This window comes from Nilaparvata lugens, chromosome 7, assembly GCF_014356525.2.
Source record: "Nilaparvata lugens isolate BPH chromosome 7, ASM1435652v1, whole genome shotgun sequence".
NCBI lineage: Eukaryota > Metazoa > Arthropoda > Insecta > Hemiptera > Delphacidae > Nilaparvata > Nilaparvata lugens.
This window is the reverse complement of record NC_052510.1, coordinates 44,508,681-44,535,721: the sequence shown is the minus strand read 5'-3', so window position 1 is coordinate 44,535,721 and position 27,041 is coordinate 44,508,681. Positions and strand designations below refer to the sequence as shown.

The following is a 27,041-nucleotide window of genomic DNA, read 5'->3' as shown; positions in this document are numbered from 1 at the left end:
GTTGTGTCGACTATATGAATTGATCAATCAACTTTGACAACTCGACTTCATGATTTTGATTCTCGCTTTGTCCTCGTGTTGAATTGTTGATTAACATTTTTAGGTTAATTTTGTGATTGTAAAGTTATTTCAATTAAAATAATATAAATAGTTGTCTGATATTTTATAATTATAGTGTAGAAGTTTATTTTTATTTTAGTTTCAATTTAATAAATACCAATAAAATGACACAGAAAGATGATGATGGCGGACTGATGCTAAATATTACCACTAATCCTGTTCCAAAGCATAAAAAGGTTCAAAACAAAAGGGTAAGTTATATTTATGTATAATTTGTTTCAGAGTTCATTTGATAATTCCTATTAATCAAGCTTATGATTCTCAATTTGACGAGATTTATATAATTTCACGAATTATAAAAATTAAAACGTGACTGTTTTTGTTTTTGTAGCCCAATCTAAAAAATGTCCATGCACTAATAAGTCAAATACTATTTTTGGTGAATGAGTTGTAGTTACAAGTAGACGATATAATTATTAGAACCAAAACTCATACCTATTCAAATTGCAATGTCGTGATCAAGGCCAGGCCCCCCTTGATAGATCGTGTCAAGTAATTAAAAACAATATTGAAAAACTGTAGACAGTATCACAGTCCAGCAAAGCTCTCACTATTTCTTTAGTTCCTGAATACAATTTATAGGGCACGCCCTAACTGAGTCTGGCAGGCAGTTAAACATTCGCACAGCCAACACTGGGAAACTATCCTTCACTCTTGAAAGGCGACAGCGCGGCACATCCAATTTGACCCTCGAGATCCATGTGAATGCACTTCCTCTCTTCTGGTGAATGTGTAGATGTTTTTCCTGACATGTAGGAGCGATGACAGTATGTAGAGGCCATATTATACTATATGGATACCCAAACGCTGAAATATGGGCTGGCAGTGTGCATCATACTCACTACATGTCATTAGGCCTACACGGAGTGCCTTCTTCTGGAGCAGGAGTATGTTCCTCACATGCGCCGGGTGCCCCCATATCAAGGATGCCGTACTGAATGTGGCTGACAAATACCGCATGGTACAACATCAGCAGGCAATCAACACTGAGAAACGTCCTCATTTTCCGGAGCAAATAAACAACTCTAGATAGCCTTTTGCAAACTTTGGTGATATGTGACTCCCATGATAGTTTGTTATTAATACCAAAACCAAGTAATGTCACAGGCTCAATCATCTTCAAGAGTAACTGTTCTGCTGAGAGTACATGAGTCCTGAGTTTTGGTCTCATTAAGCTTTAGCTTATTATTGGCAAACCACTTCTTCGCCTCAGAAAAGAGCGTGTGAGTCTTAGATTTGGCATCATGGGGCCGTCTGCCCTGACCAATGATTGTGGTGTCATCAGCAAAAAGCAAGCTGGCCCATCCAGTTGCAAATCATTAATCATAACCAGAAATAACAGCGGGCCAAGTACTTAGCCTTGGGGCTCACCATGGGGTACATCTTCTTCACTTGATCTGGCACCCATTATTGAATCCAACTGCTTTCTGTCCTTGAGGTAGTCGGCGATCATCTTCCACGCTCTTCCCCGGAACCCATATCTAGCCAGCTTTCTCAACAAGATGACATGGGACACATAATCGAACGCCTTTGAGAGGTCGCTCCATACCAACTCAACTGATCCATGTTCCTCAAAAACCTCTTGTTTCCTTTGGACAAGAGAGAGCACTGCTGATGTATGGGACCTGCCCCCTCTAAAACCATGCTGCATATCACCAAAGAGGCTATTACTTTCCAAATACTCACTCATTTGCCTCAACATGACTACCTTAATAGGTAAATCTGCATCCTTTACCCATAATATAGGATCGATGGCGTCAAAAACATAAAAATACAATACACAAAACAAAAACATACATAAACATAAGGAATGTTTAGCAAGACAGCATTTCCGACAAATCATTACTCATATATTCACTAACACTGTATTACGCCTTGCTTCTCAAGTGCTTGGATACAACTCACACGAACGCTCTTAAATCCAACTGTTTTACTCCTGTAGGCAGCCTATTGAAGTATCGCAATGCCGAACTCCTGAAGCACACCTGTGATCTCTGAAGGCATACTCTGTGAATATCAATCAGCTCTCGATGTCTGGTGTTATGTTCATGCACATCAGTCCGAGTCAACATGTACTGCTGGTTCTTCTTGACATACATCAGACAGAGAAGTAGGAAGTGGCAGATCACTGTTAGAATACCAAGTCTAACAAAAAGGGGCTTGCAGTATGCGCGATATCGCTTGCGGTGATGATTCGGGCAGCCCGTTTTTGCAGCTTCAGTATGTCCACAACCTTTGCCGAATGACCCCACATGAGTAGGCCACAGGAAACGTGACAGTGAAAGAGCGTGTGATACACCATGACTTAGTAGGCCTCAGTCACATGACCCCTCAGCTTCAGCAGCAGAAAACAAATTCTGGACAGTCTTGTGGTCACATGCTGAATATGGCTGGCCCAGTTGAGTTTATTATCCAGAACAAATCCCAGCTGCTTGACAGGGTCTTGATCACCAGGAAGGTTTCTTGACAAGCTGCAGATGATATGCTGGGTCTTGTTTGCATTCAACTGGAATCGGTTTACCAGGAACCATGAAGTTGAAGACCGCAGATGTTCAGCTGACATCTCCAACACCTGCTGAAGGTCACGGCCAGATGACATCAATGATGCATCATCCACAAACAAGAGCGTTGAACTATCACTGTCGAGGTCGTTTATCATAATTATAAATAGGATCGGTCCCAGGATTGATCCCTGAGGTACACCGTGGCTCACAGGGAGTTGACAGGAAGAAGCTCCACCCAGAGACACCACCTGCTGCCTCCCAGCCAGATAGGACTCCAGAATGGATAGCGCTGAGTCCACTACACCATAGTAGCGCAGTTTCTCAATAAGGATGCAATGGTGAGCACAATCAAAGGCTCTGCTCAGGTCACACAAGGTCAGCTCCAGAGACTCTCCATCCTCAAACACCTGTCCAATACGTTCAGCTACTTTATTTACTGCATCCACAGTAGACCTCCCTCTTCGAAAACCGAACTGCATACTGGAAAGAAGGTTTTGTCTTTCAAAGAAGTTCTCAAGTTGGGGCTTGATGACTGATTCAACTACCTTTCCAAACACTGGAGTCACTGAAATTGACCTGAAGCTGTTAAGGCTCTGGTGGTCCCTCTTCTTGTAGACAGGAACGGTTTTTGAGGTCTTCAGGAAATCTGGAAAAACACCAGTTCTCAGGCAGTCGTTGACAGCTGCTGCCAGGGAATCTGAAATAGAATCAATAACCTCCCGAAGCATATAAGCAGACATGCCGGCCGTAGATATGAGGACTCCTGGATGGTTTAAAAGACCGGATTATCCTCCAAAGGGCCATTGGAGTGACTGGACAGAAGACAGGAAAACGAGCGTGCGTGGGTGGTACTCGTGCAGCCAGAAGCTCAACTGGTTCCTCAGGAACAACAGGCAATGCACTCACTTTATCATTCACTGACTCTATAAAGAGACTGTTGAAAGAGTCAGGACTTGCAAAGTCAAGTTGTCTCCTCGGCATTGATCTTTGTGAGTTTATCACATCTCATGCAGCCTTGTAACGATTTGGTGCACTCTCAATTTTAGATGCTGTTGCCAACTTTCTAGCTTGCTCAATACTTTTTTTGTAGATGGATTTGGCCCGACGGTATCTTTCTCTGTCATCACCGTTGCCATGCTCACATCTATCTTTTAGGGCATGCATGATTCCCTTGAGTCTGGCAAGATCATCAGTGTACCACTCAAGATGACTTTTCACACGGCCTGGGCTTTTTTTTGGTCCTTGATTGCGATGTGGCTTGACAATTTACGGAAAAAAGTTGTTAAACTTCTCCCGGAAATACTGGAAAAATGTTCCAAACAGGTCATTTTTGTCATGGAGCCCAGCCTCCCAGGGGGTGCTGGCCAGTGCATCTCTAAAAAGGGCCAGAGCAGCATCATGTATAGGTCTTTTTCTGAAATTATAGTTGGCATGCCAAGAAGGTGATACATCATTCACCACAGAAGAGCTGAAATTTTGGAAAGCTGTTACCAGGGCAGAGTGGTAACCATGAAGCTCAATCACCATGAAGCTCAATCACTTGAGTGCTGCAAACTCCTGGCTGAAAGCTCACAGCAACATTGTCCTGCTCCCCTGGTGGGCTCGGTACAAGTGATGTAAACGCCATAACTTCTCATAAGATCCATAACATCTTGCTTTTGTGCCGTCACCAATAAAATTCACATTAAAGTCCCCAGCTGTTACAAGTGGAGTGTCTATTCAATAAAGCAAGCAAACATTCAAATAAGTCACAGAAACTGTCAAAGTTACCACTAGGAGAGTGATACAATGAAACACATATAATATGGTAAGCAGGCACCATCACAGCCACTACTTCCAAGTCAAGTTCTTTACACAGTGCAGACACATCAATCACTGTAAAATCAATATTTTTCCGAATGTAAAGAGCAGAGCCCCCACATCTGGTCACAGTTCTACAAAAAATCGATGCAAGTGTAAGGTCATAGATATGTGCCTCACCCACAGTCAGTACATGGCAGTCTCTATAATTTTACTGATGACTGGCACAATATAAACTGTCCTGAAATTGCCAATATCATCAGGATTACCTTTTTTATGTATGGGCACAGTTCTTGCGACCTTGAGGCAGTCTGGGAATATCCCATCACTGAGACAGGCATTGACTAGAAGAAGGAGTGGACCAATTATCACACCAACTACTTTCTTTAGGACATACGTGGATAGACCATAGATGTCTTGGCTGAAGGTGGGTTTAACACCTTCTACAATGTTTTTCAGCTCATTCAATGGCCTGAAACAATGAAACTCATGGAGAGTTTGAGGCACTGATGAGGCTGGATCGTGGCCAGAGTCTGGAATGCTATCCACTATCTCACCCATGGTATTCAGAAAAGCCCTGTTGGCTTCTCTAGTCATTGGAAGGGTAATGGATGATAGCCTACTATTGTGAATGAAATGGATATACTATTTTATTCAAAGCATGTTCCAAAACATGGGCTGTAAATTGCAAATCGTTTCGCAATTTTTCAAACAGTAGGCCTAAGTTTTCTGTGGTGGGGAAGTAACCGCAATGCACAAAGGTCGGTGCATAAATGCTGACTATGTCCCATTTTAGAAAATAAATTGGAGCAGACTTCTTTAATTTTATTATTTTAATCATTAAACATAATAATTTTAGCCTATCACAAATTGGAATTGTTTATGTAATTTCTTTGATTGATACTTTTAAAACATTTTTTACACGACGACTTTGTTCTAATTTCAGAAAGTTGAAAAACATGTTGAAGTCACAGAAGATTTCCAGCCCAAGGCAAAGAAGAAAAAACTGCTCTCCCAAGACCTCAAGAAAGAAAGTGCGCTATCCAGTGGTGAAGGTCAGAGCAAAGGGAGAATATCGTCGTTGTTCGCAAACAATCCTGAAATACCCACTGTTAGCCACAAGAAAGTCAAACCAGCCGTTGAAGATGTATTCTCCAAGGAATCGTTTGAGTCTCTGAATATTCACAAATATATTGTAAGTAGCTTCAGTCTTCTTTCAATAATCATAAAATTTTACATGCGTTTTTGTCAGTATAAAAGCGTTTAGCAATAATTTAACCAGGCATACATGTATAATTATTATCTCCTATGCTTTTTGCTGAATTGCGCTATTCCAATTAATCACATATTTATTTGAATAAATGAGTAGTAAGACTCAGGTAAATGGGAATCAAACCCAAATCAGCCCATCCATCAATTGGTGAATCGCTAAATTACTTCGTCTTAGTTAACTGGGCAATGATCGCCCAGAGTATATATTGAAAATATTAATAGACATCAGAGGAATATTGAAGGAGAGAGTGCATGGTTAGCGTACATGTGGCACTTGAATTCCAGGGTAGGGAAATAGATAGAGTAATGTGCAGCCCCCTCATGCTCTTAACCTTCTCATTCGAGCAAAATTATGAAAGTTTATTGGGTTCGTCATTGCGAACAAGTATTGATATATAATAATGATAAAATTTTCAGATCTTTTGAAGTGTTAAAAAATACATTATTAACTAATGAATTTATTTATTTATAAATCATTTTATTTACTAAAGTGATAAAAATACTATAGATCACTAAATCAAGAAAGATATGTTTTGGCCTAGTGCTTTTTCTCCAATACTGTAGTGTTCAATCGAATAAATATGGATAATAATATATATTATTTTTTATCTCGAGGGGAAGCCTAACTTGTGGCACTCTGATTAAAAACCATTATTTTATACCAATATAACTTTAAATATAACGCTATCCATTTTTATAACACTATTATCCAATTCCTTGTAATGGAACATTCTGTTTTCCAGGTTCAAAATTTGAAGCAGAACTTCGGCATAACGGAAACAACAAAGGTCCAACAGATGTCGATTCCAATCCTACTGGAAGGCAAGGATGCTCTGATCAGGTCGCAGACGGGCAGTGGCAAGACGCTGGCCTACGCATTACCCATTCTGCACTTGTTGCAACAATTCGAGCCGAAAATCACAAGAGCCGATGGAATCAAAGCGCTAGTCGTTATTCCTACCAGAGAGTTGGCCCTGCAAACTTACGAGTGTTTCAACAAATTGGTCAAAGTGAGTATCAGTAGATTTCCGTACTTATAAATTTTATTAATCGAGCGTTAACATAGTTTTTCCAAATCTGCTAGTGCTTTATTAGTTGTGTCAAAATCATCATCCAAGTCAGCTAAGTTATAATCCAATAACTCACACAATCTCATAGAAAAACAAAAGTCTGAATTACCAAAAGTAAAAACACCACATACTACCACAAAAATAAGAAAAATTTAGGGGAGAATGGGCGAATAAGATACGAATAGGGGAATAAGAAACATGTGAAAATTCCACAGCATACACTAATATATTAATGATGTTGATTTTTATGCCATACTACTTATACAACTAATAGCTGTTTAAGAAAAAATTGGCATGTCTCTAAATAGAAAATGAAGAGAGATAAAAATTGATTTCTTGTTACCACATTCAAGTGTATCTTATTGCCCCACTTGGGGTGACAAGGAACAGTGTAGTCATTTCACTAAGTAATAGCATTAAAAATCAAAGGAAACTGTTAGGGACATCTCCTTGGTGTATCTTGATGACCCACCAAATTTCAGGTTTATCCCTCAATTCAATTCAAAGTTATGAGTATTCAAAAATTAGGTTCAAAAAGTTAAAGGCCGAAAGTTTTTTACAACCTTCTAATTTGTAAGTAAAACACTAGAAAATCATGATTTACATGTTGAATACTTATATTTGATTATAATTGGAAATTATACTTGAAAATTGTGTTTAAAAATTGCACTTGTATATTATTTTCGAAAAACCTTTTGAAATTGAAATAAAGTGAAATGGAAATTGTACTTGAAAATCATAATCTAATTATATGGGTAATAAGAAACAACATTAAACATGATAAACAGGTCATACACAACGAAATAATATCAAAACAAAGACAGAAACTGATTAAATACAATTTTTACAAATTTAACAGTTATGTTTCTTACTTTTTGTTCAATTGGGGTGATAAGAAACAGAGCCTTTTTCACGATAATAGAAATAGAAATGTACTCTTTACTTCCACACTTCCACAATAGCAACTAGTACGAAATAGTATTTTAGTACTTTTGCTGATCACAAAGTCGATTTTTTGTTTGTTTTACAACAGTATTTAATACTTTTAAACAGAAAATCTAAAAAGAGGAACAAAATGTAAAACAAATAATTTATTTGTTTTCCAACCAGCTTATATTCCATTGAACATTTTGTTCTTCTGGTTTTTAACTTATTGCCATTCTGAATCTTGAAATTCTTTAAAAAATAAAATTTATTGAATAATTTTTTTAAATAACCAGAAGAACAATTTGTTCTTTTTGTTTCTATTGCCATCTTGGAATTCTTTTTTTGATAATTCGAGGTTTTCAAAAAAAATCCATTGTCTCAGGCTGGGTTTATACCAAACGAGCATAGAGCTAGAAAACGAATTCTGGAGCATGAATCACTTAGAAAAAACCCAACATATGAGAAGCATGAACCATTATGTCTCCAAAAAGTCTATGATTTCTAGATTTGTGTCTTCCAGTCTCCAGATTTTCATTTATCTTTGTTCAGAACAAGCATTCGCTCTTTTGGTCTAACTCCAGTCTTATATTTTACTCTATTTAGCAGTTGAGTCTAGACAGTTCAATAAAAAATCCAAGAGATGGTGACAATAATTCCACTTATTCTGTATCCCTGTATTTCTATTCTTTTGTAATCCAAATATTTCAAATACATCTATCGACTTATTCTCAATTGAATATATTTTTTAAAAGGTATTTTTCAATTCAATTCTTTTTTTGCAGTCATTTGCTTGGCTTGTGCCTGGTTTGCTGGTGGGAGGAGAGAAAAAGAAATCGGAGAAGGCGCGGTTGAGGAAAGGCATCAACATTCTAGTGGGGACTCCCGGCCGACTGCTCGATCACGTCGAGAACACTAAATGTGTGAATCTCAACACCGTGCAATGGTTTGTGTTGGACGAAGCCGATCGCTTACTCGACATGGGATATGAAAAGGATGTAGCAAGGTGATCATTGCTTCTTGATCATTTTTCAAAAAGTTTGTGAAAACACAAGAGATAAAAACGTTTGAAACGTCGCGATTCAATTGACTCTCAATAAATTAGCTAATCACAAAACCCTTGTAATAAACAAGGTTTCATTTAAACTATGAGGGTCATGTTTTCATCATTTCAATTACCAACGAAAAGAAATCCAAAGAATGACTAAAATAATTAAATAATTGAAAATTACAATGATTTGTACGTCATAGCTTTTAGGAAAAGCCGATATTTGGAAATGGATAAAGTAAGCACAAAATAATGGCCTCTGACGACCTTTTAAAAAGTGAGCTGCTGCATATTGTAAATGAAAACAAACTGAAATATAATAAATATGTTATTGAAGAAATTGCAAAGGAATCCGGGTTGAAAGTACTGCGTCTACCTCCATATTATTGCGAGGTGAATTCAATCAAAATTGTGTGGAGTCAGTAGCTATTAATTTTCTGGTGGAAATTAAATTATTCCAACATTTCTTATTTCCCTGCGTCACCATGTACCTACCTATCAAAGTTCATCGTAGTTGATCGAAGAGGGTTATTGCTTATATAATTGGTGATTCACAGAACTATTCAACTGGAAGGACTTGGAAAAAATATTTGAAGTCGTTCACAAACATTATTAAACAGAATGCACCTCAACATATGAACTTGTATCCCGAAGTAGTATAGTATTGCACATGATATTTGAATGGTTGGATTCTCAATCCCTAGCTTTTGGGCTGTTTGAATGATTAGATTCTTAATTTCTAGCTTTTGGGCTAAATATATTGGTAAAATCATAAATTGTTTTATTCCATTAGTTGAATCATGGAATGGATTTTACTAGTGTGTATGTGAAGTCTACAAACCTTTTCAGTAAATTATTATAGTTTTGTCCAAATATTTGACATTCCTCATGTCATATATTCCATTTTTATCTTGATAAACTGTGCAATTTATTACATTATCATCTTTCAGTTTGGTGAATGCCCTAGAAGCCCAGCAGTCAGGATTCAACAGGCCGACCTTCCGTCGTCAGACCATTCTGCTGTCAGCAACGATGACGCCGAAAGTCGAACGCCTGGCGGGGCTGACCCTGAATGAGCCATCCCGGATCGACGCCTTATCGGGTGGTGGGGGGGAGGGTGGAGACACATCCGACCAAATGACAATACCCAAGTCGTTGAAGCAGTCCTACATTGTCACTCCACCGAAGCTCAGGCTTGTCACATTGGCGGCTATCATACACCAGAAATGTCAGGTAATTAGAAATTAGTCTAATAGAGTATTCTAATACGGCTACTTGATTTTTTTTGCTGAGGGTGATGCCCACATGAGCTCTAGGCTTGTGCGTGGGTAATGAGGCTGATGATAATGAGAGGTGAATGGACCTACAGATTTAGGTGGGCTCCGAACTGCCGGGAAGCGATTTGCAACTCATGAAACATATTAAGAGGAGTTAGCTCAATCGGTTTTTAATTAGGCTAATATAGGAATTGTTCAATTAATATAGAAATAACTACATAGTACTTTTTTAAAACTTGTTTATATAAACACTTAGAATTTAGTCATTTTCGAGAATACATATTTTAGGGTTCACTTGTTTTTCACTTACGATACTTTGTTGATGTGTTGTTATTTGTGATATAATAAATATATCAGTATATTAAGTTAGTTTGAGATATAAGTTCATTGCTTTATACGAAACAATAAATAAAATAGATACATGTTTCAATTCCCAACGATTGAAATAATATCAATTCACTAGGAATTTCAGACTCTAATTATTATTCAATTAGGCTCTTATAATTCTTAGGTTTGTAGGCTCTACTAATTACTTACAGTTTCTACTAATTATCAACCCAAATCGAATCAACACTCGAAACTGCTCTTGGATGGTGACCATTAACATTCTGTTTAATATAATTTATCTTTTGACGCATGAACTGCAGTTTCTAATGACATTATGGAAACTACCGAAGTGAAATTGATGTGAGAAATTTATCACACTGTTTTCGACCCAATTCACATACTTCTAGCTGGACGTGACTTGCTGTCCCGTGAGACCATCCGATGGTCGCTTCAGTGCAGTGCAGCCTGGTTGGGGCTTCTAATAAATTATATTCTCAAGCAGGACATGGTTTCTAGCCAGTATGTGATTATCAGCTCAAGTCGAAACACTTGAAACTGCTCTTGGTTGATGACCGGGAAAAAATTAATCATCCTCATTAATTACAACTAAAAGAACTACATAACTTATTTGAGATAAATGAGAATAAATTTATAACTTCTATGTACAATAGTATTCATGATTAAATTATCCACTATGAACTTGGAATATAAAAGTCTTGATAAATTGGAAACCAGCACTGATAAGATGAGCACAGAACGTCGGCCAGGTTCTTCGACTAAGGTGTTAAACCCTTCAAAGTGCTAGCACTCCGTTCGTGGTATTGAATCCCAAGGTGGTCAAGGAAGTTTGATCATCTCATTATTCGCCCGTGCTCTCATTCCATTGCCCACGTACAAGCAAAAAGCTTATGTTGGCATAATCCACAATCAAAAAAAGTATATAAAGAATAAAATAAACTTGAAACATATTCAATGATATGTTGTCGGTCAAACATTAATCAAGGAGAATATTAATTTTATTCATTTCAACCCTTTTAAATCAAAATAAAATATTCAGAACAAATCCAATAAATGTGAAGTATTAACAATGGTATTCATGTATGAAACTTATAATTCCTTGATCAAGAGGATTTCACCCTTTGGGTACCTGTTATACTAGTAATTTACTTTACAGTGACTAATAAATATAATGTATTAAAGTGAACTATCTTGGTGTATTAAGTATTATAATAACTCATTCCATTGCTTTATGGATTTGACATTTCCAGATTGAACAAGGAAGCAGAAAGATGCTAGTTTTCATGGCGACTCAGGACATGGTGGACTACCACACGGAGCTGCTGACGACGGTGCTCACTGACTCGGCCGAATACTTCAAGTTGCACGGCAGCATGACGCAGACTGAGCGAACCACTATATTCAAAACATTCCGGGCCGCCCAGTCTGGAGTTCTCTTTTGCACTGTGAGTACACACTTCAATCATTTTACTTGCCTATTTATCAAATTACCAAACTTAATTATCAAATAACATATCCATAACCTATTCATGGTTAAGTGGTAGAGTGGACATTATTGTTCAAACTTTGCCACGTCAACAAATAAAAAAGTCATTCTATTCTAACCTACACCAAAGGGGTTTGGTCGGTGTTTCTGTTTATTTTTTGCTGAGTTTGCTTTTTGTCTATTGTTACATACATTGTCCATCAACTCAATCACCTATAGTCTGTGTAAAACAAGTTGAGACTTGGCCCTCCATCCGAAGAAATTACAGGGTTGCCAAATCGTGTAAAATTGCAACTTTCTCAAATTTCCAATTCAACGTCAGAATTGGATGTAGAATATCATCCCCGATATACTAGTAGTGCTAAAAAAGTTTCAGGGTTGGAGGATTAAAAGGAAATTTAACTTTTATGATAAAATTGGAAAAATCGCGAAGATTTGTTTTTCTTTCGAATATTACTTCTCTCTGTAATTTATTTGGATGGAGGGCCAAGTCTCAACTCATTTTACACAGACTATAATACTTATAAGACTATAATTACACAGACTCTATTGTTCCCAATAAATATGAACCAGGAATAGAATGCAGGTTTTTTTCCAATTCTAAAATGAATCTCAATATTATCTTAATTAATGAATCGAGATTCAAGAGGATAGATAATGCAGAATAAAACATCAAAATAAACTATTATTATACAACTAATGAGACGATTATTGACATTGAATTTGAAATTGAAATTGGTCAATTTCATCAAATAAAACCTATTCCGTTAAATCCTAACCAGAATGTTTTAGTTATAGTCCATTTCTCGTTTATATTTCTCGTTGTCAAGTAAAGCTTAGCTCCTGCTTTATGCTTAAAAGCTGCCGAAAATCTCAATGACGTTTGATCCGTTGTTTCGTGTATTTGCATTGTGCCTGGTTTATTCGGCCACCTTTTTCGTTTTTCTTCTTGCTCTGTATTTCGACATGGACCCCTATCCATTCATAAATCATGCAACAAAAAACAAGGAATTAGTGAACGCTTGTTCGAAGATATGTAAACTAATCATCAATATGAATAAACAAGTTGAATTCGAATTGACATATCACGCAACGCACTGCTTGTGAGCGCCCAATGGATTAGTGTTTAATTTTATTGTTGACTTTTTGTTTGTTGAGTGTTTGAAATTTATTGCCAACTAGCATGTGATATAAGAAGCTTGTATGGACCGCATGTAAGATCAGAACCCAAACTTTTTCTTGTCGGATTTATTTGCTTGAGTTCACTGGGAGGTAATTTTTATTAATAATAGCGATGTTTATAATATAATCATCTTAGTTAAACAACTGGAAAGTTGGAGCTCTCTTTGATGTCGGTCTGAATTGAAAGAAGATTCATTGGCCTTCCAGATTGATTCATAATCATTGTAGTATTCTGTTGTGGTATTATTGTAATGTGCATTCTGCCTCTGCCTCTGCCGTGATGCTGACACCCTGCTGATAACATTTTGTAATTCAAAATAGTTGACTGGGTTCGGTCGCTTCCAAATGCGCACTTCTCTTTAATTCTATCGGGTTCTATTATTCTATAATAGGTATATTTCTTCAATTAGATCTGGTAACACAACGCTGGATATCCTGGAATATATCTATTTTCTGCTCTCAATTATTCCATGTAATGCTGTTGTTATTATAATGGATTATGGTTTAAAATATATATATTGTCACGTTATTTTTATTTTTAAATAACGATTAGCCTCCTGCTTGGCATCAGTCGGTAGAGCATGAAATATTTTGATATAATTATAAAAATTAGGTCGTGGTTTTTAATAGGATACAGTCTCATAAAAATCTTTATAGGCCCAGATATGAGCTTCCCCTGTAATTCTGGTAATTCATTAAAAAATAAATATATATATATATATATATATATATATATATATATATATATATTATATATATATATATATATATATGGTACTTATCCTATAGTGTTGAGGAATTAAAATAAATTGCACACCATAAACAATTTGATACATATATTAACAAATATTGCAAAAATAGATCAGGGCAAAAAATATAAAGAGCGATAAAAATATATATAATATAAAAATAGAACAATAATCGAAATCAGTAAACTATCACAGGCTAAATACTATTCTCTAAATTTATAGCACGAAACGTTACCATGTGCTTTTATTTTTTAATCATATGCATCCTTTTGTATGTAGCTGCGATATAAGCTTGCTAATACTTGTCGACTTGGACAATTCCATTAAAAATAGATTCCTTAAAATCAGCTTGATAAATTGGCAACCAATAATCCAAATATATATATTAAATTCTCTAGTATCTAATAGATTTCTTTGTAATGATATATATTTTATCTCAGGGTGCAAGATTCGGCACCTGGCGGAATAAGTAGAGCAATTCATCTAGTGAATCAGAGCTACAACAAACTATCGCAAATTATATTGCAAAAATTAAAGATCATATGAATATGTATTAACAGCCTAGATTTTATACTTCTTTGATTTATTAGAATTTCTGAAATGTACTGACTCATTACTCCTCTAATAAAATACCTTTAATACTATATTTACTTGCGCAAGTATTTTTTATTAAATTCTTAATTTATAAGAAGACCCTTCGACGAGCTAGCTTTGATTATTATGTAATTTCGAAGCACTGAGGGCGCCCTGTCACTAACTCAATATTTCTCACTCACGTGTCGAAATTTTCTTATGAGCTGCTGATGTCGATCCAACTCCTGGTGGTCCTGGACTATGGTAGCCGGAGTCGTCTCTTCCAAGGGGTTACAAAATTATTTAAAATGAAAATGACTTTTGCTTTATAAGAGCATCACAAAGTCTTATAAGAAATTTAATAATTCAATCTAACTTTAGCTTTTACAAGTTATAGCAAGATATTACGCTCTATAATATTTAGGGACCTCTCATGGTGGCATTTGGCAGGCGAGTGTCGGTTCTCCTTTCTCAATTTTACAATTCTCACTTCCGACTTCCAAATTTACATAAAATTTGAATATCCTAGTCCTCCGCCATTCAAGGTTCAAATAGACCGTACTAAAATATTAAATTATTGCTTATGTTGTATGTTTAATAATTTCTTTGCCTTCGGGCCATATCCATAACATAGACTATACAACAATTTTATATAAATCCCAATCATTTGTAGAAATATATATAAATATTTTTGAATCGGCATACTATTGCCGCCTATCAATTGCCATTATGTGATTGGTGCATGCAAATTGTTTCAGTATTCATGCGCTTGGTAACCTCCTATTACCTGGATACATTTAATTATTTTTATTAGGTTTTTTAAATATGCCCTCTACATGCTAGTTAATTTTCTATACGTTACTATTTGTTTCATGCATCATAATAGTTAGCCACGTGAGACCTTTTGTTCCTCAAATTGCATACCGTTTTGCCGCAATAGATTTCTGCCAAGGTGTTTGGTCAGATTCTACGTTGCATGGCTCGGTCGATCGTTAGGTCGCCGATCACTAAATGTTTATGCCTAACCTCAACCTTCAATATTTTATAATATATTATATATTAGCAAAAAAAAATTATTTCAATTCCTTTTAGGCTGTTGTACAGTTTAGCCAGGACAAGCTGATGTTATCTAATCTTTATGTTATCTCTTTGGCGATATTAGCCAGTTACTTCACTCAGACCTATTAATATTTCAGCTAGGGATTTTTATATCTACCCAAATTTCAGTATGTTACAATATATATATATATATATAATATATATATATATATATATATATTATATATATATATATAATATATATATATATATATATATATATATATATATATTATATATATATATATATATATATTATATATATATATATATATATATATAATATATATATATATATATATGGATGAATATGAAAGGGTAAAGGAAAGGATCATTTCAAAATATTCATATTAGAAAGGAAAATTGAAAGTTAACGAATGAATACTTTTATCTCAATAAGAATAAATAATAGTCATAATTTCTCTATCAGTTCATCAATTACTTCGATGCTTTTATCTATTAGTATTTCTCTTTAATAGAAATAATAATTCTACTTATATTGTAAAACAAACTGTTGTCATAGAAGATTATTTTATTTCTATATTATTTGAATATATTCTATCACATCAGGCTTGATTGTCCAAAGGTTTCGAAAACAAGAAAGTTTTATTTAGATCTTATTAGTTTCACTTCGAAAAAATACCATTCAACTGATGTATTTATCTCTAATGATTGATTATTTATTTAATAGAAGACCCCACATTCTTTATGATTATTTCAAATGCCATCAATTTTAATCGTTATATCAATTTTTCTACCATATCAATTAACCAATTCCAGTGGAGGAAGATAAAATATGTGTTTTCGTTACATCCATGTTTATCTACTAGTACAAACTTTATCCAGATCTTCCTAACTTATATTCTATCAAATTTTCTTCAAAAAAAAATCAATTCTAATGTGACAATGTACTCGTATAATGGCTGTCATCGCGTCGTTTCTTGTTTTTCGACTTTGTTGTTGATATGTGTTGGGGTCAGTCTATGAGTAAATCATGTTGAGATGCGACCAGTGGGGGTCTGCCCCGCGGCGGGGGGTCCACTACTACCCAACCGACCAGCTCCATTCATAAAAAAGTCCAATCGGCCATAACCTTGAATTAAATCAGTTCACCTACACTCCCTAGTCGGATAGTTGTTTAATTGAAAAATATCACTCGATAATTAGTTTTCGCTTGTGTAGGTGGTGATTGAACACGGTTCATGATTGTTTATTTAAGTGCAATAATTCAATCATTTATGGCGATAGTTGATGCTGTTTTAGTATTTAGCGCCCACATTCCTGAAATTGAATTGCTCTGGATTGAGTCGAATGTATTATTTGCTCCAAACAACTAAGAACGATTTAATATTGATTAGTCTTGGAATTGGGTGTTGCTTTCTGAGATTGTATTGTCTATAAGAATGTGCTAAAATTCACCTACTGGAAAGTGAATGTTTACCCCTCAAGTAGCTCATAGAGGGATTTCATGAAATTTTATGTTATTTTTACTGAAATAATTGAAATTGTATTTTGGGCCCTAATCATTCTAATTTTGTAATATCGAGTTCTAAAAACCTGCCTAACAAAAGGGAAGTTACTAACTTCAAGCAATCAATTATGCCTTGAAATTAAGGTTGTCGGTGTGTGCCTACAGAGACCGGTCAGCGGTCGTAAGGAGGATATAGATATCCATATATATAAATCTATACCCTTTTAATACCGCTGGAACTCGGAACGCATGACTGCTCACTGTATGCACACCCTCAATTGCCTTCTATAATTTTCATCTATTTTAGATAACTTAATTGAGATCTATATTCATTCTTAATTAATGTTTCGAAATAAAGTTGCAATAAGCATCCAAGATTCATGTAGGATCAATAACAAAAATTATAAATATCAATGATTACAATACATCAATAAATAATTATATGGATTTTATTGGTGGATAGGCCCAACGGATGAATTTGATGTTCCACATGTATGTAATATTTAAATTAATATAATTGTTTTCATTGAAAACGGGATTATTGCAACTCCACTGTCATCTTATGAGAACTTAATAACTTACAATTTTGATTTAAATTTGAAAATTTATCTCATCAAGTTTCTTACTTGAAACATTTCAAATAACATTTATCTAGAAATGGGAAGAGTTAATGGTGGATTACATATATATTTTTGCTTACGAACAAATAGAGCAAGTGAACTGACACAGTTGTTTCCTGTGTGATTTTTGTTGTTGCTATTTCACTTGATTTGATTTAATATCGGACGATTGTTGTTTACTGCGCCTGCGCCCTGGGGCTCCTCTTTTGTGATTAGTGTCGCGCATGCGCATTGCTGGGAGGGGTGCGCACTCTGTCTTATACAGTTTCCGTTCTATATCCATCATACAGCGGGAGGCTAAACATCAAGAAAAAAACTTGAAAAGATCTTGAAAAATATATCTTTAAATAGAAAGAGAAGAGAGAGAGATGAAGAGAATGTGAGAGAGATAAGGAAAAGAGAAAGAAAGAGTGAGGGAGTGAGAGAGAAGTAGTGCAACCATCCACACACTGTTGCGTGCAGCTATTTTAAACTCAAATTGATTTTTATTATTTTTCAGTTTCAAATATCTACAGCCCTTGATCCATATAGATGTTGGGTGATTTCTATTACTGTATTTCATTTTGTACGAATCTCTAAACAACCTGTTATGCCATTCTGGAATTGATAATTTCTAATTGTTTCAAATTGGAAATTGACTTTTGTCCTTGCTTGAACGATGTGGTGGTGTTTTCTTGTCCACTTAATTGTGATCGCTGATGGTATTCTAATATTCTTCAACTTATAACTATTCTAACTAAAAGTTTATGTTTCTCAGCTAGACAATACAGAATGTGAATATTGTTGATTTACATTCTAGCTAAAGGGATAAGTAGTATGTTTGCTGTTTTGGCAGATGTAATGATTCACTGTCACTAAACATACAAATTGACGAGACAATTTCTTAAAGATTCTTATTTGTTTTAATATAACGATTTAGCTGTAGAGGCAACTTCATATTGTTAACCATGTGTCACTACACGATAAATAAATAATTAGTTTCTCATATTCGTGAAATTTATTTCATTATTGACTATATACATTACAAATATAAGATGATACAACATTCTTAAAGGGTTTTTTAGCAATGGTTGCTACTTATTTCTGGTAAGTTAGCTTCAATTATTGTCTTTGTAATTCCTCTGATATTGAAGTTTTTGAGGTTGAAGCCCTCTGTGATGATACTAACGTATGAGCACGCCCAAAATTACTCCTATCTCAATATGATTATTTGGGTGTATTTGATTTGGTGCTTTCTATTGTTATAAAATCATGATAATCTCTTCATTTGGAATTGAATAGTAGATTGGGCATCATATCATTCCAAGAGAATGAACGTTCTCACACTTAGCAATAGTCGGCCGACACTTGGAATTTGTCCTCCATTTGGCTGAGAATCAGCTGTGAATTAGGGCGTGATCACATTGAATGGGTATATGTGCAAGTGCAAGATTGGTTATGCATGATCAAGCGTGCAGATGAGGAACAAAATCTGGAAAGAGCAATAGGAACACACACTGAACGCTTGCACTTGCTGGTTGCTTTTAGTGTGTGCAGCTACATGCAAGTCACAACATATTTCAATGACACTCTTCAAATTATGTTTTTCGGCTAATGCATGAGTCGACGTACATTCTGAGTGTCGGCTAATGAATATTGGAATATCGGAATCATTACCGGGTAAATGTCGGCCGACAATCAGTAGTGGAAAAACGACCAATCTTCAATGATCAGAATAAGACGAATTTCAACTGTCTTTATATTAGATTTTTTATTAGTCTGTTTAATAGTAATTTCAAGTCTATTTTAGTATATTTGGAAATAGACATTGATTGTAGTGGTGTTTTTGTTTGTGTTTAGGACGTGGCGGCGAGAGGCCTGGACCTGCCGAATGTGGAGTGGATAGTGCAGTACACAGCGCCAACCACTCCGTCCGACTATGTTCACCGAGTGGGTCGCACGGCTCGGGCTGGCCTCGCCGGCTCGGCTCTCATCTTCCTCGCCCCGTCAGAGCTGCCGTTCATTGCCCTACTCGAACACAAAAACATCAAGTTAGTCGTCAGTCACTCACTATTAACTACTGTATTGGAACAGCTTGCGGTTTAGACTTGAAACATATTATCATGAATGGTGCTATACTCATTTCAAATTCAATTCAAATTTATTTTCTAAAAAACATAATACACGAATATGGAATACAATATAAAACATATTTTGGAATCTCCATACAATACTATTTATGTGTATGTAGGGGGGGGGAACCCCACTTTGACTTGGAACGGTATGAAGCATACTATAATGAATTTAACTCATTTTGAGAAATTTATGAGTAGTTCACCATGATGAATACAACCGTACTTATTTTATTCATTTATTCATCAATACAATCACAAATAATATATTTTGAGAAGATTGATTATATTATTTAACTTTTAACTACTTTAATTACAGAACTAAGTTATATAGTGATAGTGGAACTGATACCCCTTCTATGTAAACAATTTTCTTCAGCTATGGAAAGATTCCATAACATTAATATGTGTTTTACACGGTTAAAATAGTGGAGTTGATACTGTGGAGGTTAATCCTAGTGAAAATCAATGACCTCATCAACCTCATCACATTTTTCAACCACCTCATCATCAAATTGTAACCTCCTCATCAACCACCAAATAATAAAACAAAGCCTAAAAACCAGCAAATTTGGTATATTGTTCTATCTAGTTTTTCGGTCTATTTCAGAAGCACCTTGATGTTATATTGAATTTTTAATTTCAGGTATGATGTTGCATTCAATTCTTGATAACTTTATTCTTATGCTGTGTTGTAAAATCAATCATAAAATTTATAATTCTTTGTTATATAATTAAGGATCATATAGTGGAACAAATTTTGGGTACAGCATTCATATCGTGTTGGAACATATTTCCAGTCTTAAAGAGAACTTTTAGTGAACTGGCACATCTATTAGTGAATCCCAATATATAGAGCATCGATAGGATTACCTCTAGTCTAAGTAAACAAATTCTATTCAGTACAGCACAGATATATTGTCATCGTTCTAGATTTTTCTGGTGAGTCGTATTTCTCCAGGCATTTGTTTCTACTGCATGTATAAGTGTGCTCACGATTATTAATTTCTATATTTTTCAGGTTGATGGAAGAGACGATGGAAAATTGCTTGAATAACTTGCGTTTGTTACCCCTGGAAGGAGCTGATGAATTTCAGGTTAGTTTCCTCATTTTTTGTTTGTTTTTTCCAACTTGTATATTAGACTCATAAATTTGTGGTTGTATCATAATAATACAATCATGCCGCCTAAATACACTACGCTCCAATATACTAAGCGCATTATATTACAAATTGACAACCAATCTGGATTCTTGACAAACAATTGTATTGTTTTTAGCCCGATGTATGGTACTTGCTTGCCTAATAAATCATTGCCAATATTTTTTGGTTAGTTTAGTTTTTGGAAGAATGTATGCAATCAAATTCTTAATTGTGTTTGCAGAGAGATAGACGAGGTGGTGGCCCAACCACTGAAGCGGCAGCCACAGCACTTCAACTCCAATTCGAGAACTCCTTGTATGACCAGAAGAAACTTCACAGTTTGGCATGCAAAGGTAATAATTGATAGAAACCTTTTACCATTCTGTCTCAAGTCCATGAACAAAATAAATTTGTTTCAGTCATATTGAATTAGATGTAAATCTTTTCCAATGTAGCTCATTATATTTTATCTTGAGATGTCTTTGTATTTTAATTGATATAAATAATTATACGATTGAACAAATTCATGGTTTTCAAAAGTCGAAATTTGTGGACACTCTGTTCCGTTGGAGAAATTTGTTTGATAATGTGTGATATTATTCCAATATTTTGGTCTTAAACTAAATATTCTACATAAGATTTAGTATAAATATCTAATACATTCCAGTATTCCAGGAAAAGAAGCAACCTTCCAGTTCTAAAATTGTTGAACCAAACTATTTTCAATTTGGAACTATATAAATACCTCATCGCTGAAAATGAGGGAATATAGAAAACTTGTGCATAATATAAGTAAAGATAAATTCTATCTAGTTCTCATGTTCTTTGTAATTAAAGTCCCTTGATACGTAGCCTGTTTTAGTAAATATTTCAAAATTGCGTCAATTCTATCAATAAGGGGGTTTTCATACAGTACTAGACTTGACTCATTCTGTTCCAAAGGAGAAATTTGATGGAGGAGGTATACTTCTTTACGATATTTTGGTAATCAATCTGTCCATTTCAAACCGACGTAGCATAGAAACATTAGGTGTGTGATGGCCATTACAGTAAATCTATTCCATCAATAATACATTATACGTTGGTTTCAGCTTATCAATCGTGGGTTAGATTCTACGCCAGTTATCCTAGAGAGTCGCGAGAAGCTTTCGATTTCAAGAGTCTGCACTTGGGCCACTATGCCAAGAGCTTCGCACTCAGAGATCCACCGTCCACTATCAAAGGAATGACTAACTCAAAGAATGAAGATCAACACAATGGGTAAACTAATTCATTTTTTCACTCTATCACTGATTTGCAAGGAGTTATTGTTGGATTTTTCATGGATGATTCCCACATAAGTTTTTCACCTGTGCTTGAACGTTGAGATTAGGACATAAACAAACAACTTCATGCTTTTCATATAGGTTTATATTATTTATTATTTAGTTGATCATTAAAGTCTGTTTGTGAGCTTCTCACTCTTATTTGATTTAATCGCTTTATCGTTTTTTCCAAGTCTGTGTCTTCTTTCGTTTTGAACTTTTGTAAAGCCAACCTTTTGAAAATCAATAAGAAATGTTATTCTTCTCTTTCTTTTGCACTTGTTTAAAGCAATAGATTACAGTCAGTAAATATGTTTGAAATAGTTCCACCTAAAGATTGTAAAAATGCATAAATTTGTGCTATTTAACTTGATGGAACAGAAAAGTTTCCAGTATAGGAGAATAACAAAACATATCAAGCGCTTATATTATCACAAGTACAGTTACTGTACATGTTGATTGATATTTGAATTGATATTTTCGTGCAAACATGTACAATCTCAATAGCATTGATGGCTGACATTTTGATGGATGACATACTAAGTGAAGTGTAGAAGTGTGGAGGAAAACATCTTTTGAACATGTACGTGCTCCTATGTCATGTCTTTTGACATGTATGATCTCCAACCTATGTAGAATGCTCTCTTACACCTCTATAACTAGCATGGAAAATTCGTCCTTCTCTTCTTCCACTCTCCAGTATGATTGGTCCATTATTGTATTCAATCGTACATTGGACCAATCAAAGATACTTTATATGGTTATTGCAATTACATTCCAATACGTTTTTATTCGGCTTATTCTTACGACAGGATTTTCAGTTTTTCATACGAGTGGTGGTATAACTACGCTGTGGGATATCTTTAGGGATTTTTCGTTCTTTCTTTGTTATAATACAGTGACAAAGGGACATAATGCACCCACGGAACATGTGAAACGAATTGCGGCTCGGAAATAATGGAGTGTTTTAGTGACACAGTTGTAGATCATAGTCAGCATTGAAAATTTCTATGTCTAGTTCATATTATTTAGAATTGAAGTTCCAATAATTGAATATTCTCTTGTAACGATATGATGCACAATACATCCTATTTCACTGAAATTTTAGCTTTTTGCTGTGTTTGAGGACACAATTGCCTAATATTTCTTATACTCTTTATTTATGCTAAATAATATCATAGAGTAACTATAGCGTAAGTTTATGCTATTGTTCCTCCATGATAATATCTTGTTGAAGCAACGTTAACCCGTGAACTAAGAGTCACGACACAATAAATGTATAGCTTCTTATACTCATGAGATTTTCTTTTGATTTGGCTTTTTTTGTTATAAATTTAGAAGCATTCCCAATCTGCTTCCCATTCATTGATGTATTCTACCATTACAATGCTGAAAATCAGAATTTGAGTTATGAAAAAATTTCTTTCAAGCAATCTGATATATCATAACATGATACTAAACGGAATTTTTCTAGAAGAGCTAGTTTTTATCCCCTCTGCATGGTCCTGTCAAAGTCCTGACAAATCTGACAAAGTCCTTGAAATTCAGATGGTTTCCCTGATAAAAATTGGCGAGTCGGCGTAGCATAGTCTGCAGTGTTGCAATTTTAGTATGCCATAACTGGTCGTGGGTACTATTCCTATTCCATATGGCATTTACTTGTAGCATCCCTCACAATTTTTCCCACACACGGGTTTTTGAATTATTTAGGCATAATCATAACATTTTTTCATTTAAAACGCTTGCTTCATCTTTCCTCTTTATCCACTTAAAAATGATGAACTCACTATTTGGGATTATTATGAATGTATTTCGAATGAAAATTCTCTTATTCCTAATTAGACTTACACTCTCACATCTTTCAACTCCGCTACATTGAATCGGTGATGTAACAAAGTGAATTTTCTGAGCGTAACACACAAATTAGCCGTCCGTATTTTGCATGATCAACGCAATTCGAAAATTGGCCAATTGAGCGGCAAGCGTTTTAGCCGCGTATTTTACTAAAACGTAGCTGCACTTTTCACTTTCATCTTTGAATAATTTTATCGTTCCATCCCGTCCCCCAGTGCAGTAGAACAGTACTGGCTGACTGACTGACTGACTATTGTTGGCAGACAGAGACCAAGAGGCAAGAGAGCAGTTAGTTGAATCGATGAAGCCAGACCAATGGAGCATTTCATCACGGCCGGCCGCTAATGTTTGGAAAATCGCTGTTTACTTCTATTCGTTGTTTATAGACAGAATTTCACTGTTGTTTTCACCGATTCGGAAACTGCCATGCTTGTTTGTCTACCCTTTGTGCTATTACATAGCTCATAATGTACCCTGTTCAATGCTCAATTGTGTTCTCCTGTTTATGTAATAGTTTACTGATTCTAATTTACCTCCTAGAATTGTTGTATCTTAGAGAAACCTTAGCTAGAATCTATATTTTTGAAAAAACCAAGAAGTGTTACTGTATTTTGAAAATTATTTAGTGAAATTGCTTTTGAAATGATTATCAAGTCGCACTTCCATAACGCAAGATGAACGAAAAAGCTGAATCAAGTTCAAACTACTTACGATAGTTTGACTACTTAGGTATCTTCTACAGGTCTTATCGTAGATGGTGGATAGTCTATTCAAGTATATTTGATACGCATTTTTTAGTTTACAGCGTTATAGATTAGTTTAAATCAGCCAACTCCAATAATTGGCTATTTATAAAGCGGTCTGCACACAGGGTCAGTTGTAGCTTCCACTAGCTGCTGCGAGAACGCAGAATTGGAAATGTCCGGTGATCAAAATGTACATGACATTTACATGTACGTGACAGTTCCTATTGTACATTGTACATTACATGAAGCTACTATTGTCCCTGTGTGCAGCATGCTTAAGAATTTGATAATCAATTGTAATTTTAAATTCTCCACCAATCTTTTGGAGCTCAAGCATTTTAAGTTCTTGTATTTTATAGTTCTGAACTTAACATTTCATTTTCTTTGACAATAATTATTCTCTGTTTAGACATAGTTATGAATATAGCTAAATTTTTCCACTGAATATTATTAGACTTATTATTTTTGTACTTGTGGCGAGTTGACTGCTTGACTATGTTTTCTTTCTGTCAATTGCTTAAGAAAGGCTTACTTTAATCAGAATGATATATTATTGGTCTGTCTTATAATATAATCAACGAATAATAACTTCCAACTTGATATTTCTAATAATATTTCTGCTTCCAAAACTTTCGAATTACGAATGGAAGAAGCTCCACTGATCTGCTATGATTTTTCTATGAGTTTCCTCTGAAGTGATGGTTAGTAATATTTACATTTTTTCAATTTCAGCTACAAAGAAAGGTTCAACCGCGCTGCTAAGAAACCCAAACAAGTCAGATCGAAGAAATTCTCCGAGTTTGACAGCGGGATCTCGTTTAAAAAGAAGAAAAACAAAAGTGATTTATGATTGTATTCTTTCTTTGATTGTAAATAGAGATTATACACTTTTATTAAATGTGAGTCTTCTTTTAATCTCCACAATTAATTTGCTTGTAACAGAATAAGAATAGAAAATTAGTACCTTTGTTATTTCTATGGTTGTAGTCGATAACTTTTGCTGTCACATGACTCGAAAGAAATATCGTCAAAAAATGGACGAAGAGTACCCAACATTTTGTGAGTCATTTTGAGTCATCTCCATTTGATTATTTGAAACTTATTATCTTTGCCCTCAGTAATCTCACAATTTTGGCTCCCTTTATTATCAGCACAAATTTATGTTACAATAATCAGCTGTAATAGAGAATGGAAATTCTATTCATGCTAAATCAATGATTCATTGGAACCTCAGGCTTTTCTCTGCATAATACTAATACAAATTTTCTAAATTTAAACACTGAATTAAAAAATCTGGTGTGGTGCACTCACACAACTTTTCTTGCCGTAATGGAAATTGATCACGTGACGCTAGTGCTCCCGCGCATCTCTAGTCTACTATTCAAAGATTTGAGACAGCTGGTGACAGGGCAATAACGCTGGAGGCACACGAGGTCTGCTTTCTCTTCATAGTGAATCATTTTAATAGAATCAACAGTTGCCAACAGTTTGCAATTGGATAATCACATTTACTCGAATTTCGAGCTTATTTTTAATTTTAGGTGAAAATGTTACTGAACATCGATTGTAGAGATTTTTATGCTCAATCTTTTCAACTAGAATTTTTTTGTTTGAATTGTATCTGAAACCTTATAATTGGGAATCTAAAATCAAACTTTGCATAGATGGGGCGGAGCTCCTGAAATTTTTACAGGTATGGGACTTGTGGCAGTTGATAGAGCATATCGATGACTATTTTAGGTATAACTTTAATCAAAATCGTTGGAGCCGTTTTCGAGAAAATCGCGAAAACCCCTGTTTTTGACAACATTTTCGCCATTTTAGCCGCCATCTTGAATCGTATTTGATCGAAATTTTTCGTGTCGGATCCATATATTGTAAGGACCTTACGTTCCAAATTTCAAGTCATTCCTTTAATTGGGAGATGAGATATCGTGTACTCAGACGCACATACACTCATACACACACACACACACATACACACACACACACACACACACACACACACACACATACATACAGACCAATACCCAAAAAACCACTTTTTTGGACTCAGGGGACCTTGAAACGTATAGAAAATTTAGAAATCGGGGTACCTTAATTTTTTTCGGAAAGCAATACTTTCCTTTCCTATGGTAATAGGGCAAGGAAAGTAAAAATAAAAAATTTAATGTCATCAGCTCATTCATGCGATTAAAACAATGTTTTCGCCACACTGCACAGAAAGCAGCTGTTTTCCAAGTCCCTACGTAGATCTGAAAGACCTTGTTTGCAGACGACGTCAGAAAAGGGTTTCTTTTCCGGTCTAGGCCAGAAAGTTGTCTCTTTCCAGCCACTCATGGAAG

The 27,041-nt window shown here is 35.2% G+C and overlaps 1 protein-coding gene across 1 annotated transcript; it reads left to right on the top strand.

Moving 5' to 3' along the window:
• The first annotated feature begins 44 nt into the window (after positions 1-44).
• Positions 45-25,599, top strand: LOC111049801 (probable ATP-dependent RNA helicase DDX31). Its single transcript, XM_039432847.1, has 11 exons — positions 45-311; positions 5,371-5,619; positions 6,440-6,706; positions 8,476-8,696; positions 9,689-9,971; positions 11,611-11,805; positions 19,379-19,569; positions 20,672-20,747; positions 21,034-21,145; positions 21,884-22,052; positions 25,429-25,599. The coding sequence occupies exons 1-11, from the start codon at positions 225-227 to the stop codon at positions 25,544-25,546; spliced, it is 1,968 nt and encodes a 655-aa protein (XP_039288781.1). The 5' UTR covers positions 45-224; the 3' UTR covers positions 25,547-25,599.
• Positions 25,600-27,041: the final 1,442 nt, after the last annotated feature.